Below are 15,548 nucleotides of genomic sequence, written 5' to 3' on the forward strand. Positions count from 1 at the left end.
AGAAATAAATATTCTGTTTATTGTATTTATTTCCCTTGCAAACCATAATATTCTTTCGTTTACTAATGGTGGCGACAAGACTTCTAGCCTAGAATTGCCTATGTTGAGTCTAATAAATCAAAAAACTTTCTTAATTCTAGTTAATGAGGTTAAGCACTGTGTGGGGGTTATAAAGAAAAGGATTTGAGCTTTGGCCAAGCTAATTTGTTGAAGAGAAAAACAATTAGGTTGCCAAGACAAATTTCTTCTCCATTTGTAAACTGTCAAACATTTGAACTTAGCCGCTTAAATGTAAAGAGTTTTGTTGGTTTATACCATGTATTGGCACTTTGTTTGTAATCTTCTTTCTGTAAGATATAGAGGAAAAAACATATTTTTAATTGTACTGATTTTATGCAGGTGAAACACTTTATTTATCCTCTTGTAAGACCCTGCCTTTGTAGATGCCCTTCTACTTTTTGACAGATTAAACTTATAATTGGCATGTTTTCATTACAGAGTCTACAGAAACTAATTCTAGGGTAAATGTTTAGTTCTATTCTTAATAAGAAGTCCACAATTAAAGAATACAATTCATGGAAGGCTACAAATATGATTTTGTTCCCAATTGTTGGCTGTTGCAATTGAAGTGTAGATGAAAAGAAAAACTTCTATCTTTAACCCTAGAATCTGTGTATACATTTTGTCAATTTCAAGACCTTCATTTTGAATGAAAAGTATAACTGAATTGGATTGATGATGGTGTTTAATAACTCTAAATATGAAATACTGCCTTTAACTTTCACTTCTTTACCAAGTTTCGCTTTATCCTTATATAAAAAACTATGCAGTATGCAAAATAACGTGACCAAAGTTAGAATGGTCATATTTTTCCAGGTTGTTGATTCATATATTTGTATGTTTATATTGTTCACATAAGTATTGGTTCTTAAAATTAAAAATAGTACTAATTTATATATGTAAGAAGAACAGACGTTCCGGTTGTGCTTATCATTGTATAAGTTAATAAATATTGCTTCTTTTTGTAACAGTATAAAAGAATTTTAGAAAAGAATAATATGATATTAAAGAAAACACCTGCTGTTAATATTTTTTTAGACATGTCAGTATTGGTATTTGAAATGTTAGAAATACCAATAGTTTTAGATGCATCTGTAATCTGATTGTCTTCAGAAATATTTCTGTTGAGCAAACATTCCAAGTTCTCCAAAACAAACAATTACAAATTGAGATTTAATTCCCCTAAACAAACTGATTGAGATCTGACAAAGATATTATCAATAGATTTTGTCATTAAGTATTATGTAATGCATGAAAGTCGAGAATTATTGACTTTTTACAGACTCACAGATTTTTATTGAGGAAAAGCCATTAAAGGATTGACCATTCTTATCACCAATGGTCAAGTGGTCAAGGGCCATTCTGGAATTATTCTATTTTATGTAACACATTTTATCCCTTTTATTAAAAGAAATTCCTACTTGATACTTTATTAATAGGTAGAAATGTGAATGGTTAGTTAGGCTGAGAGGTTACAGCTTCTAATGGGTTTTCTAATGATAGGCTGTTACACAACCAACTTAGGAAATTATTATAATACCTGTAATTAGATTTACCTAGGTACATATATAGATAAACTGCCAACCTGTGGGTTCTAATTAGGAGTGATTTAATGTTTAGATGGGAGATTCTGCCCGATTTCTGTTTATTTTGAAGTGGGAAAATCAGCATGTGTGAAAACATTTAATTTATCGTAAATTATCTTCATCCCCTGTTATGTTTCAGGAGATAACTGAAATTATTACATGGGTTGCATTGGAGATATCTTGATTTACCTGATACTTTTACATGTGAAATAAATTGATAATTTCATTACTCTGACATATTAGAACAATGAGTGTTGTGAAGACATTGTCCATGACTTTACATTAAGCAAGCACCTATTGGTTATTGTACAGCTTTCAGTTATGAGTGAGGGCCGTGTCTTATAGTAAGATTCCCACCATCACAAAATGTGAATCTCTTCAAACAAGATAAAAAAAACCAGTGGCAGATTTATGGGGGGAGATGCCATGGGGCCCAGCCCCCCTTTTTTGTGGGTAAAATTTGGTTGATTATATTGGGAATCACTGAAGCATTACTGGAGAGGGCCCCCTCTTAGGCAGTCAGTGGGCCTCCTCTTATAAAAGTTTCTGGATCTGCCACTGCCAACTGCCAGTCAAGAAAACCAAGTGCCTGAGAATCCTATTATCAACGATTTAAGTTTTCTGGCATAATTTTGTAAAATGAGAGCACATCTTTAGAATTTTAATGATGGTAGTGGTGAGGGGGGACATGTATATATTTACTTTACATCTTGCTGAAGTAGATAAGCATAATGAATCCTAATTGCAAGTTCAAACAAAGGTCATCACAATAAACAATGATTAATATGATCAAAGAGCAGATTCCATTATGACAAACATATACCAGAAACAAAAGTCTAGGACATGTTTATGCCTTGGACATATGTGTTGAAAATAAAATAAGTATGACAAAAGTTAATTGTCCAGAATTAGTAGCATTTCTTTGAGGTTCATTAAGAGTATTTTTTCAGAGAAATAAGGTATTTGTGTAGCGTTGTACAGTCCAGTAGTTTTGGTTTGGTGGCTTTTGTTTTCCTTTTTGAGTTTAATGCTGATTTGATAATTTGCAATCTAAATTATTTTGAATTGTCCAAATGCATGTTTTAAATTTTTTGTCGATGAGCTTGTTTTTTTCTTTGAAGATTCATTTGAGGGATACATGGATGATGTATCTGAGATTTTAAAGGATATTGATGGTTTTATAAATTTAGATTTCACAACAGTTTTGTTTAATTGAATAATTATAATTACTCAATGTATTTTTTTCTTGTTTTCAATGATAAAAATTGGTCTAACTAGATAATAAGTTGACTTCAGTAATTTTAAAACTCTTCAGTGCTTTTAAGCATACCATGTCTTGTCATTGATTTTTTTATAAAAAAAAATGTTTTGGCTTTACTTTTAAAAGAAGATTTTAAAAAATACATATACTGTTTGAATTGAAAACCTTCATTTCATTGCTTTTTCCTTTGTACTTTTCTGAGAATAACATGTAATTGTTTATAATATATGTGCATGCTTTGTTTCTCTTATTTATGGCACAGACAAAATGCCACTTAACTATTGTTTCAAGTAGAAATTTTTAATTGAGTTGCTTTGTGATTTTATGTGTAATTTATCTTGGCATTGTCCAAAATGTGTATGTTTTGAATCTATTCTAAATAATAGGAGGAATTACAAATCTTGTTTGATAAAAAGCCAAACAAATTAAAATTTACTTAGATATCAAAGCATTTAGATGTACACCTGATCACCCCTATATCAATGACATGGTACGACCCACATTTTACTACAGAGTAGTAATGTACATTTTCTCAATGAAATGATTAAGTTTTTTTACAACTGTCAAAACATAGGTTAATTAGATTCACCTTGTAGGTATTCTGTGTATTTACCTTCAGGTTTATTTTCTAATGAGGCATGCCGAAGTCAACATGAAAAAAAAAGTATTCATAGTTTTACTTGGATTTACCTTTAATTAAGTTTGAATGTGAAAAATACTTATTTTTGTATATAATTGAAATGTTTCCAAGGGGATTTATCTTTTGCCAAGAAGATATTTTAGTTTCATTTTGCTTTAATTTTTCATTGATAAATTGTACACCAATCTTTAATTCTGGCCGGTACCAAGAAGATTTCGGTAGAGTATTCTCCTCAGATGTTGGATGTGTGTTCAAACCTCCGAAACCTTCTTAATCGATTTGAAAAGGTAAGAAACTGCTCCATTTTAAAATTTGAATTGATCTGCATAATTTTTTTACTCAGAATATTTTACCCGTGACATTGTTCCACATTATATTCAATTTCATTGTTCATATCTCCTCAATTCTGTTTCATTGGAAAAAAACGGATAAGACAGATTTATTATTGACACAAAATGTATGTAAATATTAAAAAAATAGCAAGGACCACTGCTTATTTTTCTATGTTCTTTATTTCATAATTGTATGTGTAGACTTTACATGTTATATGTCTTTCATATCTGTTTGCTTATCTGATCTTTATATCATCTGTTCTGCATGAAAGCATAGGAGATCACTCTAATTATGGGATTTTGATATGTAAAAATTCCATGAAAGTTATTATAGTTTTGAAGTGCAGAAAGAGCTAATCACAGCATAATCTAACCTTCAATTCATTAAGCTGTACTTTTATAACCCCAGGGTAATTTCTCTATAGTCTACTGGAAGATTTAACTATTGGCTCTCACAAATCTGTGTTTTATGCCCCTATTTATAGGCATTATGTTTTCTGGTCACTGCGTCTGTTCATTCGTCCATCCGTCCAGCTTCAGGTTAAAGTTTTTGGTCAAGGTAGTTTTTGATGAAGTTGAAGTCCTATTCTACTAAGATTTACTGTTCTATTAAGATTTGAATGTGTTAAGATTATATTAGCCCAGAGAAGTAAGATGACCATAAACTCAGTTAATTATCAGATATAATCCATCCATTAATAATCCTATAATAGAAAATTACCCTGTTTATCCGTAATTCATTCATTATTATTACATAGTGATTGTGCCTCTATGTGGTCCACTAATTATAAATGTGAATAGAAAAGATGAAGTTTCAAATTGTAAAATAGTTTCAGACCCTGATGGAATTACTGTATCTGGGTCTCCATCTTTTGTTAATGTTTTCAAACAGGAATGGCATTGGATGCATCACTTTTAAGAGGCGAAAAAAGGGACACTCACTAGCAGAACCCAGTTTATAAGAAATATATTGAGAATATCCCCCTCCTCCTGTCAATACACTATTTATCTATACTCTGTCCAGATACAAAATTTATTCATAAAAAATACATCAGGATTGCAAATTCAAAGGGGATTGAAGGTTATTCCATATTCCATCTCTAATATAAACAAAAAAGGGGGAGACAAAAAATCAGATCCAGCTCAGTGTCACACTTGAACTAAGTTTAGTTATGTTTTGCCTTTGCCTTTGCTATTCTTATTTTTTGTTTTTTTCATTCGATTTTTGAACAAATGATTGAAATTTGTACTCTTTCTCAGACACAGAAATAATAGCCTGTTTCTAATCTGGCACATATATAATTCCATTTTTTAAAAGTACATCACATAAGCCTTCATTATAATGTCTGTACTTTGCTTATATGCATAATTACTGTCATTAAAAACAAATTGTTTGAAGCATGCCAGGTACTTCCATGATAATTAGAGCTACAAAAGCATTAGTTTTAGTATTTTGCTATAGATTCTTGAGTAAATGACATTTTTATTTCTGTCATATTGTTGTGAGTAAAATATTCCTTTTGATGTTAAGTCACAAGGCTAATGTGACATTTCTTTCTCCCATTTATTTGCTAATCAATTGCAAACTTGGGACAAATATAAACAGAAATGACTTTCACACCTGGACAACACAAGTAACAGGTATTTTGATTTATATGGCTTACAAATTGCCATGAATTGCATAAATGGCTTATTTTGCTAAGAGATTATTGGTTGAGCAGTTATTTTTGGGAGATATAATTAAAATCTCTTGTAATAAAGCAGACACTTTGAATATCTTGTGAAACTGGATTGTTATCTTTACATAGTGTTCAGAATAACATTTTCAGGAGCTCTATCTAGTGACAACTTGTGGTTTGTGGTATTTATGTAGAGTTTTCTTCCACCATCAAAAACAGTTTTGTGGTTTGTGATTAGACTGTAACCTGGAGACACTATGTAGTTAGTGGTATCCAGTTTGGTTTGTGGTTAGACCTTGCAGGGTGCTGATCTGTGCTATGTGGTATTTAGCAAGCCACATAGCCATTCATCAATGTAATATGCAGAAAAAGATGTTGGTCGTTGATATTTATATATATGAAATAAAAGCAGTTGATAATTTGAAATCACAATTTTGCACTGTGTACCTTGAAATAATTATATAAACTTAGATATTTGAAAAAGTGTGTGGTTTGATCAGTAACAAAAAGTACATGAGACCTTTCAGATCAATAAATCTTAACAATAAATGTAAAGAATATTAAATGCTCTCAGGCAAAAGGTTTGATCTTTGGTTCATTCAAAAATGAAAATGTTTACGTCCTGACCTAAAAGTGCAAAGATCGTCAATGTTCAGATGACCTTCAGAACATTAATTGACCTTTCTGCCAACATGACCTCTATGTTGAAGACCCAGAAATGAACATATATGATTAAACCATTATTGATTTTATCCATAAATCCAAATGAATATTGTTTCTGTGGAAATAAATCTTTTCTTAAGGGAGTATTATTGTACATTTCTATGACTTCTTGGTAAAAGTGTAAAACTGAGGTGAATAAACCATGAATGTTTAGAATAAAACTGGTATTTATAATTTTTCATTCACTATTATCATATCATGGTCCAAAGTTTAAAATAAAGGTGATAAAGGGGCTGTAGGGTTACCTTTACTTGTTAATTTCTGTGTTATTTGGTCTATTGTTGAGAGTTGTCTCATTGGCAATCATACCACATCTTTTTTTTCATATTTATAGTTTTAGCATATTCTCTTCTATGGAAATTAAGGAGAAGTTGAAAATTATAGACGAGGAAAAAATACGCGCCTTTTTTTGAAAACATATAACAATACTTTTTAAAAAAATAGTTGCATCATGAGAAATAGAAAGAAAGCAAAATTTAAACTAGTTTGCCTGGAAAACTAAAATGATCAGAAGTTATTATCAATAAGAAATGTAACCTTAAGACAATGTTATATTTCATGAGTAAGAAGGCAAATGTTTAAAATGTTTTCTTGGCATCAGATAATCCCCCTGCCATATGTTTTGTGTCTTCTATTGATGAAGGTGTATTCCTTGTTCTTCTTTCACATTTACAAAACAGACCTGGTTTGAATTGATCATTTCATCAACATGCAATGGCATTTCTAAGACACACACATCACCTAGATGTAAATCTTCTATTTGTTTTTGTCTTTAATTTGGAAAATGTTTGTTTTCATTGATGAATCAGTATTTGTTTGTGTATAAATGCATGTTAACAGCACAAGATGCTAATTTAGATAATTGGTCACCCTAAAAGCTTTGAGAATCATTATATATTTAAGCATACTATCATGATAACTATTATATAAAAAAAAACTTCATTAAACAGCCAACAACCTTTGCTATTGCTCAAACATACAACCTTTTGATTACCAGTTATTCGGTATTGCATATTTAATGAAGTAACACAGATCAAAATCAGGTATACAAGATGGCAAAATCCAAAATTGGAACTGCCGACAAAAATTTCAAAAACAATTGTATTAAATGGCAACTGGGAACACAGATTATGTTGTATCTGTGCTATTAATATCAGTAATAGGGTGTGAAATAGGTAATAAGTGTTGAAAATTAGATTCCCTCTTTTAGAGTGAATGTTTTTTTGAGCTGATGGGTGGCCTGAAATCACTAATGTGCATCTGTACTATAGTGACTACAAAAAAATGACTGTAGGTCATATCAAGGTTATGATAGATTTGATTATTTCTTCTCATCTGTTGCCTTTGATGAGAAGATAAATCTTTAATGAATGAGAAATAAAGATAAAAGCTGGTGCACAAAAAAGTTTTATGAGTGTTTTAAACAAAGAAAAAACGTATCTGTTGTTATTTCTATACTGGCTTTGTAACAAAGTAATTTTCTTGGTAATTAAGTAGATATATGTAATGTATTTGAATTGCTTACAACCAAACTGAATTTGAAAGAAGAAATTATTTGACTTCTTCTCCTTGTCATATCCACAGTTTGTCTGCTATGTTAGTTCTTAGACATCAGGTTACCTCCTAAAGCAGTCAAACTGAGTTTTCTTATTGTTGAAGGTTGTAAATTTGTGCATCAAAATTATACGTTTGCCTTTCATCCCAATATTGTTGATTTGTTCAAACAACTTGCTACACCCAAAATATCCCAAAGAATACAGAACTGAGAATTATTCAGCAACTTTAGAAGCCTAAGACCTAGGGAAAAAGTGATCCAAGTCATCTTTTGTCCAAATTTGTGCAATTTAACATCACTTTTCAAGAAAACGAAAATTTTTACAGAAACTCCTTCAATGCACAACTGTAAAAAATCCAATTATCTGGTAGTAAATGATGCATGGTCACACAGATTACAGAATTAGTCAATTAGCTGTTAGGTATCTACAGAATGAACAAGAAAACTAATTTGTATTGTAAGAAAACTGATCTTGTCCTAGCAACCTAAATATTTAGATAAATGATTAATTTGGCTGTGTAGTCCCAGAAATGACTTTCTAAATATTTCTCAGTGACATATCTTACTATAATAGGATATATTTCATAAATAATTGACATGCATGTCATACACAGACGTTAATTTCACACAGAATCTGTTGAAACATGCATCATTGTGTTAATTGCATGGATTAAAGTAGCCCATTGTCAATATTTGTGTAAGTTGGGTGATGGTGAAATGCTTAATTTACTTCGTTAATGCACATGCACTTTAAAACACAATGCTTTTTCTGTAGTGCAAAAAAGCCAGATTGATCTTTTTAGTAAGCCAGGGGGGATTACTGTATTCGCAAAAAAAGAAAAAAAAATTTACATTTTTTTTTTGTCACTTATTCATCAACCCCAAAGAATTCAGATTGAAGTACATTTGTTATTGACTTCACCATATAAGTGCTATTCTGCTAAATATAATTCTCATCACAATGATATAACTTATTTATTTTAATTTTGTGGTTATTAGGGGCCACTCCATGTATGATCTCTTCTTTTGAACTTGTTCACTGGGAAATCTTTTTGAAATCATGGATTGTCATTGGTTGATAGGTTTTGTATCCATGTTGTAGATATTTTTTCACTGGAAAATCATTGGTTCCTGGATTTTTGAATTCATGCTTTACTGGAAAATCATTGGTTTTATTGGTGGGAAAGCCATCAAAAGATTGCTTAATGTTTAGATTCTTGCTTTGTGAGAAAAAAAAAGTTAATTCTTATTGGTGTTTTGTTTGTCTAGTTTATGAGAAATTCTTCTTATGTAAGAATTTGGGAGAACTCATTTGTTCTGAGGTTTTTATACGCCCGTCGTCTTTTAGACGGGACGTATTATGGTATACCGTTGTCCGTCCGTCCGTCGTCCACACTTCGGACAATAACTCAAAAACACTTTCACCAATTTCCATGAAAGTATTATGGTATACCGTTGTCCGTCCGTCCGTCGTCCACACTTCGGACAATAACTCAAAAACACTTTCACCAATTTCCATGAAACTTAAGTGAATTGTTTATATCTATTGACGTAAGCTCCCTTTCTTTTTTTTTTAATTTCAGATTTTAAGTTTTGGATTTATGGGGCTTTATTCATAAAAAAGGGGGGATTTTCAACACTTCGGACAATAACTCAAAAAGGCTTTCACCAATGTCCATGAAACTTTGGTGAATTGTTTATATCTATTGATGTAAGCTCCCTTTCAATTTTTATAAATTTCAGATTTTAAGTTTTGGATTTATGGGGCTTTATTCATAAAAAAAGGGGGATTTTCAACACTTCGGACAATAACTCAAATAGGCTTTCACCAATGTCCATGAAACTTTGGTGAATTGTTTATATCTATTGATGTAAGCTCCCTTTCAATTTTTATAAATTTCAGATTTTAAGTTTTGGATTTATGGGGCTTTATTCATAAAAAAAGGGGGATTTTCAACACTTCGGACAATAACTCAAAAAGGCTTTCACCAATGTCCATGAAACTTTGGTGAATTGTTTATATCTATTGATGTAAGCTCCCTTTCAATTTTTATAATTTCAGATTTTACATTTCCGTGTTATGAATTTTTATGCTTAAAAAAGGGGGGATTTTCCAATTTTGGGACAATAACTAACACTTTCACAAAATTTTATGCAACTTTGATCAATTGTTTATATCTATTGACATAAGCTCCCTTTCCATTTTTATAAATTTTAGATTTTACGTTTTCTTAAGTAATGAATTTTTATACTTAAAAAAGGGGGATTTTATGAAACTTTGGTGAATATATTAATGTAACATCCCTTTTGATTTGTATATATATTTCTAGTTGATCATATAAATTCATTTAAAGCATAAAAGACAAGTTAAAAGAGCAACGGGCGTATCATGCGCTAAAGCGCAGCCCTTTATTCAGTTCATGTTTTTAAATTAAGTTCACATCAAATTAATGGAATATTTATTTAGAAAAAAAAAGCAAAAATGTATTTTATAAATATAAATGGTCCATACATGATTGTCAAGAGTTGACTTTAAATGTGCTTATTGAATTGGACAGTTATTTATTAGTAGATAAAACTAGTTATGGATTGAAGCAGACCAGTTAATTAACACTTGAGGTATAATTATCACTGATAAAGTATTATAATTACAAATTTTATCATTTGCTTGAAGGTGAAACGTGTGTTATTAAGAACATAGAACTCAGTAACTTTCCATATTCAGAAAAAAGTAGAAGTTGGAACTTTTGATCTAAAGGTTATAAAAAAGTAAATGGTTAATTTATAGCTTGATGATGGGTTGACAATAGAGTTCTAAAAGCTGTTGATCAGTAACTATAGGATCATGTCTAGAATTTATATTCAGGCAACTTTGAAGGTGTTTTAACAGATATTTAATAGCAATTCATGTCTAAAAGTGTAACGAGTTCAAATTCCATATTTGAAAGTGATTAATTGATTTGTACGATTGCTTATAGCTGCATCAGCAAAAAAAGGCTATATCTTGGTTAAATTGAATAATAAGCACACTTGAGCTAACAAAGTAACTTTTAGTTTTGTGAAGAAGTGATAATAAATAGACTGCCCAAAAAATTCAAAACTAGTTCATAGGTCAAAAGGCAACTAAACAATTGATGATCTTTATGAAGAATATATCTTGCCTTTACTAGTAAATAGCTCAATTTGGTAAATGTATTGCCTTTATTTCTCACATATTTGTCATTGAAGACCATAAGGCAAACTAAAATATTACCTTAGCTTGCATCAGACAATTTTGGTTATAACCAGACTTGACCAAGGTTGTTCAAGTTTATCATGTAGGTATTCAATGCCATAGCATTTAGTAGTTTCGAGTCCAGAAATATATTTTCATTGTTCCTAACTGGTGACAATTCATTTAAACAGTATTCTATATGTAATTAAACATCACCCCTATAGTAGATATTTCTTTTACTTTCAGGATTTACAAGCAGAAGTTGATGCTAATAAAGGGACATATGATTCATTGAATACTGCCGGCAATCAGCTGACGAGAACCATGGTGGCTGCCGATGCACAGCGACTACAAAGACGATTGGAGGAAATGAACCAACGATGGATCAATCTAATGACCAAATCTATGGAAATAAGGTACTATTCTCGTACTATTACTGTTATGATATTGTCAGAAGAAAACAAGTAATGGATTAGGGGGCATTAGATGATAGGACAGTAATCACAGACTATATAGAACCTCAAGCTTGCTAAATAATAGTCAAGTCACACCGAATGTAGTTATGAAAAATAACTTCCAATGTTTTATGTCTAACTTGAGGCCAATCTTATTTATAAATGAAATGGGACACTTTATGTATAAATAGACTATTTTCAAAATCTACTTTGAGAGTTATCCAATATACCAGGTATTTATAACATGCAGAGTATGTTCTTTAAATCTAGTACACCAAAATGTTAATAGCCTGTTAAGTGTTGAACTAACATAAAGTGTATACTAAATACATATTTGTTTTTGGGGAACCAATTATTTTTATCCTCTTTTAAATATTTAAGGCTAAGAAAAAGTACTGATATTTGTTTTTATCTGTTTAGTAAAGTCATGTAATATGTACACAGATTAGAGATGATCAAACGATCTTCCTGTTCGTGCATTAATTAGGAGGTCATTATCAAGGTGTCACCTACATCGTTAATTATAAACCTAGACACATGATAAGATAAATTGGCCAAATTTGGGAACGTTTTAAACCCACACCAAGTTAACAAAATTGTTGTTTGATAACTTTGTGTATTGAACCAGTTTCTAAGATTTTTTCCTGCAAATTGTGCGAATTAAAATGGATTTATATTTTGATGTCATAAAACAAAATTGTAAAAGGAGGACAAATTTAAATGTGATTTCTGACTGAAAGACCAATTATATTGCTAAGAAGCTGTAATAGCATTTCAAAGCCCAGTGTAGTTATTTAGAATTCAAAATGCGTGTGATTGCTCTTGTTGGTCAAAAGTCTGAGCAGGAGACAGAAACTTTGGAATGCAATACTTGTAAAGTAGGCAACAGAAATTGTGTTGATTGTGAAAGAAATCTAAAATGTTCCAAGGATTCCTGCGAATTATATGGTGAACCTGACTTTATCAATGTCTATAGTCATCAAAGAACTTTGTCAGAACCAGAATTGTTTGTCGCTGTTGTGGGTCAATATAGAACTAGAAGTACAGAACATTTAAATAGGAGTTATAGTTTACCACCTAAGAAAAAGAAGAAAAGGGTTCATTGGTAATGTTACAAAAATTGGTTAATGTTTCTAAAGTCTAAGGGCTTTTTTTCTGTTGCAAATACATAATGTATGCTTTATGAAAAGGTTTAGTCATCAGCAGCCAGGTAAAACAATCCTCATGCAGTCTGACATGTGACTTCCAGATGAGAAAAGCAATAGAAGCGCTGTTTCTTTGCTGTAGTGTGTTTTTTTTAAGTGAATGCAGTGAGTTTGTGTCATGGATGGACACCGTATCCTTTCTTTTGTATATTTTATATGATTATTTTTCAAATTTAAGAGATTTCCAATAAAGTTGAAAATATCTTTTATATTGAAAAATTTTATATGACAATCATTAAACTGGAATTATTACCTGTATTTGAATGCTAAGGGTTATTCATCTATATGAATAATATATCTGCCGACAATATTTGATGGTAAATCTACCAGTGTATCTGCTGAGTAGATATGTCAAACATTTTTTCTTGAAATACTTGCATATTATTTAAAATGCATATGTTTAGATGTCTAGGCTAAAACTCTTGGCATGAAAATTAAGTAAAATCAATTAGATGTTAAAAGCTTATTTAATTTCCTTGTATCAATTATCGGCAGACAGGTTCAGAATCTATAATGGAGATATGCAGCCTTATATAGATTGTGGGTATTCAGACGAACTGGATATTTGTCATTAATTTAATGTTCTGTACCTTGATCTTGTTAGCCTACTCAATTATAATATATCTCCGATTTCTAAAGTTCCATTATTTTGACCACAGGATATTTGTGAAAACAGTAAGGATTTCGATTGATTTATTGAATAAAAACATAGAAATTCATCTGTTTAATCATCTGAAAAATTATGTAGCCTGATAATTGGTTTATTTGCTTAAAGATATAGGTTTATTGTTTTACCCCAACCCTGCAAATTGATTTGTGGATGAAATTATTTCCTGTTAAAATAGTCTGTGTTTGTTAGATCTTTTATACAAAGAATTTTACTTCAATTTATTGAGAGATGCTAATAGAAAATATCCATATAACTAGAAACATTAAATTTTATAAAGTGTTCGTCCTAAGGTTATTTGGTATGAGTTTCTTTTCACTAGAAGGTATTTGCTAGTTTTTTTCTGTGTACCCACATTAACTGATAAATAAGTTTGGTCAATTAAAGTGGACTGGTTCTTAATAATCTTTTCTGTCTATAAAACAATATTATACAATTTCCTCAACATATTGTTTGGACATATTTGTCAAGGAAGTGCATAAAAGTAGATTTCCCATTTATTTTACACTGTACGTGTTTTTTTCTGTCATTAGGATTTACTTGATGTGTTCTTCTGTGGATGCTTTAGCTACCTTTCTTTGATTATGAGCCTTTTTTTGCTAAGGAAATAAAACCTTTCCCTTGAATCAGTTGGTGTTGACCTGGCCATTTATATTTGCAAAGTGATCTGTCTCTTTGAATGGAAACATCAACCTGAACATGCATGAAATACTTGCCACTGGATGTTAAGCAACCAACAATCAATGAATTGAATAGATACAATTGTTCTCTTTGGAATTCATTTCCTGTTAAAAATCAGTCATTGATTGATTTGGCTGTACAAAAAACTCTTCATTAATAAAATATATCAACTATATATGACAACACATTTACATTACTTTAGAAAAAGAAAATGATTATTATTTTCCGTAATTCACCCTCAATTTCACAAGTATTAGAACCTATGGCATTTTCGATTTTTGCAAGAAATTATCTTGAATGATGAAAATGAGGTATGCAATCTCTCCATGTTCATAGACTATAACAATGGATATCAGTACATAACATTTGTATATATTGAATAAATGATGATATTTTTCTCAACAGGGGTCGTCTAGAAAGCAATGCTGAACAGTGGCTCCATCTGGTGAATACCTTACAAGAACTAATCAGTTGGTTGATGACAAAGCAACAAGAACTCCACAAACAGAGACCAATTGGTGGTGACACCCCAACGTTAGGGCAACAGAATGATGAAAATAAGGTAAGGAATCACTCCATAAACAGAGACCAATTGGTGGTGACACCCCAACGTTAGGGCAACAGAATGATGAAAATAAGGTAAGGAATCACTCCATAAACAGAGACCAATTGGTGGTGACACCCCAACATTAGGGCAACAGAATGATGAAAATAGGGTAAGGAATCACTCCATAAACAGAAACCAATTGGTGGTGACACCCCAACATTAGGGCAACAGAATGATGAAAATAGGGTAAGGAATCACTCCATAAACAGAGACCAATTGGTGGTGACACCCCAACATTAGGGCAACAGAATGATGAAAATAGGGTAAGGAATCACTCCATAAACAGAGACCAATTGGTGGTGACACCCCAACATTAGGGCAACAGAATGATGAAAATAAGGTAAGGAATCACTCCACAAACAGAAACCAATTGGTGGTGACACCCCAACATTAGGGCAACAGAATGATGAAAATAGGGTAAGGAATCACTCCATAAACAGAGACCAATTGGTGGTGACACCCCAACATTAGGGCAACAGAATGATGAAAATAAGGTAAGGAATCACTCCATAAACAGAGACCAATTGGTGGTGACACCCCAACGTTAGGGCAACAGAATGATGAAAATAAGGTAAGGAATCACTCCATAAACAGAGACCAATTGGTGGTGACACCACAACATTAGGGCAACAGAATGATGAAAATAAGGTAAGGAATCACTCAACAAACAGAGACCAATTGGTGGTGACACCCCAACATTAGGGCAACAGAATGATGAAAATAAGGTAAGGAATCACTCCATTAACAGAGACCAATTGGTGGTGACACCCCAACATTAGGGCAACAGAATGATGAAAATAGGGTAAGGAATCACTCCATAAACAGAAACCAGTTGGTGGTGACACCACAACATTAGGGCAACAGAATGATGAAAATAAGGTAA

At 31.5% G+C, this 15,548-nt stretch overlaps 1 protein-coding gene across 7 annotated transcripts in view; it reads left to right on the top strand.

Moving 5' to 3' along the window:
- LOC143048109 (dystrophin-like) overlaps positions 1 to 15,548 on the top strand; it is a 207,346-nt gene that overhangs the window by 158,374 nt on the left and 33,424 nt on the right. For all 7 annotated transcript variants that reach the window (XM_076221562.1, XM_076221566.1, XM_076221561.1 and 4 more), the window contains 2 exons: positions 11,297 to 11,466; positions 14,464 to 14,620. In XM_076221562.1, the coding sequence (XP_076077677.1) occupies positions 11,297 to 11,466; positions 14,464 to 14,620 (327 nt within the window). The remainder of the gene's footprint in view (positions 1 to 11,296; positions 11,467 to 14,463; positions 14,621 to 15,548) is intronic.

The sequence above is a fragment of the Mytilus galloprovincialis genome, chromosome 10 (assembly GCF_965363235.1).
Source record: "Mytilus galloprovincialis chromosome 10, xbMytGall1.hap1.1, whole genome shotgun sequence".
In the NCBI taxonomy this organism is placed as follows: Eukaryota; Metazoa; Mollusca; class Bivalvia; order Mytilida; family Mytilidae; genus Mytilus; species Mytilus galloprovincialis.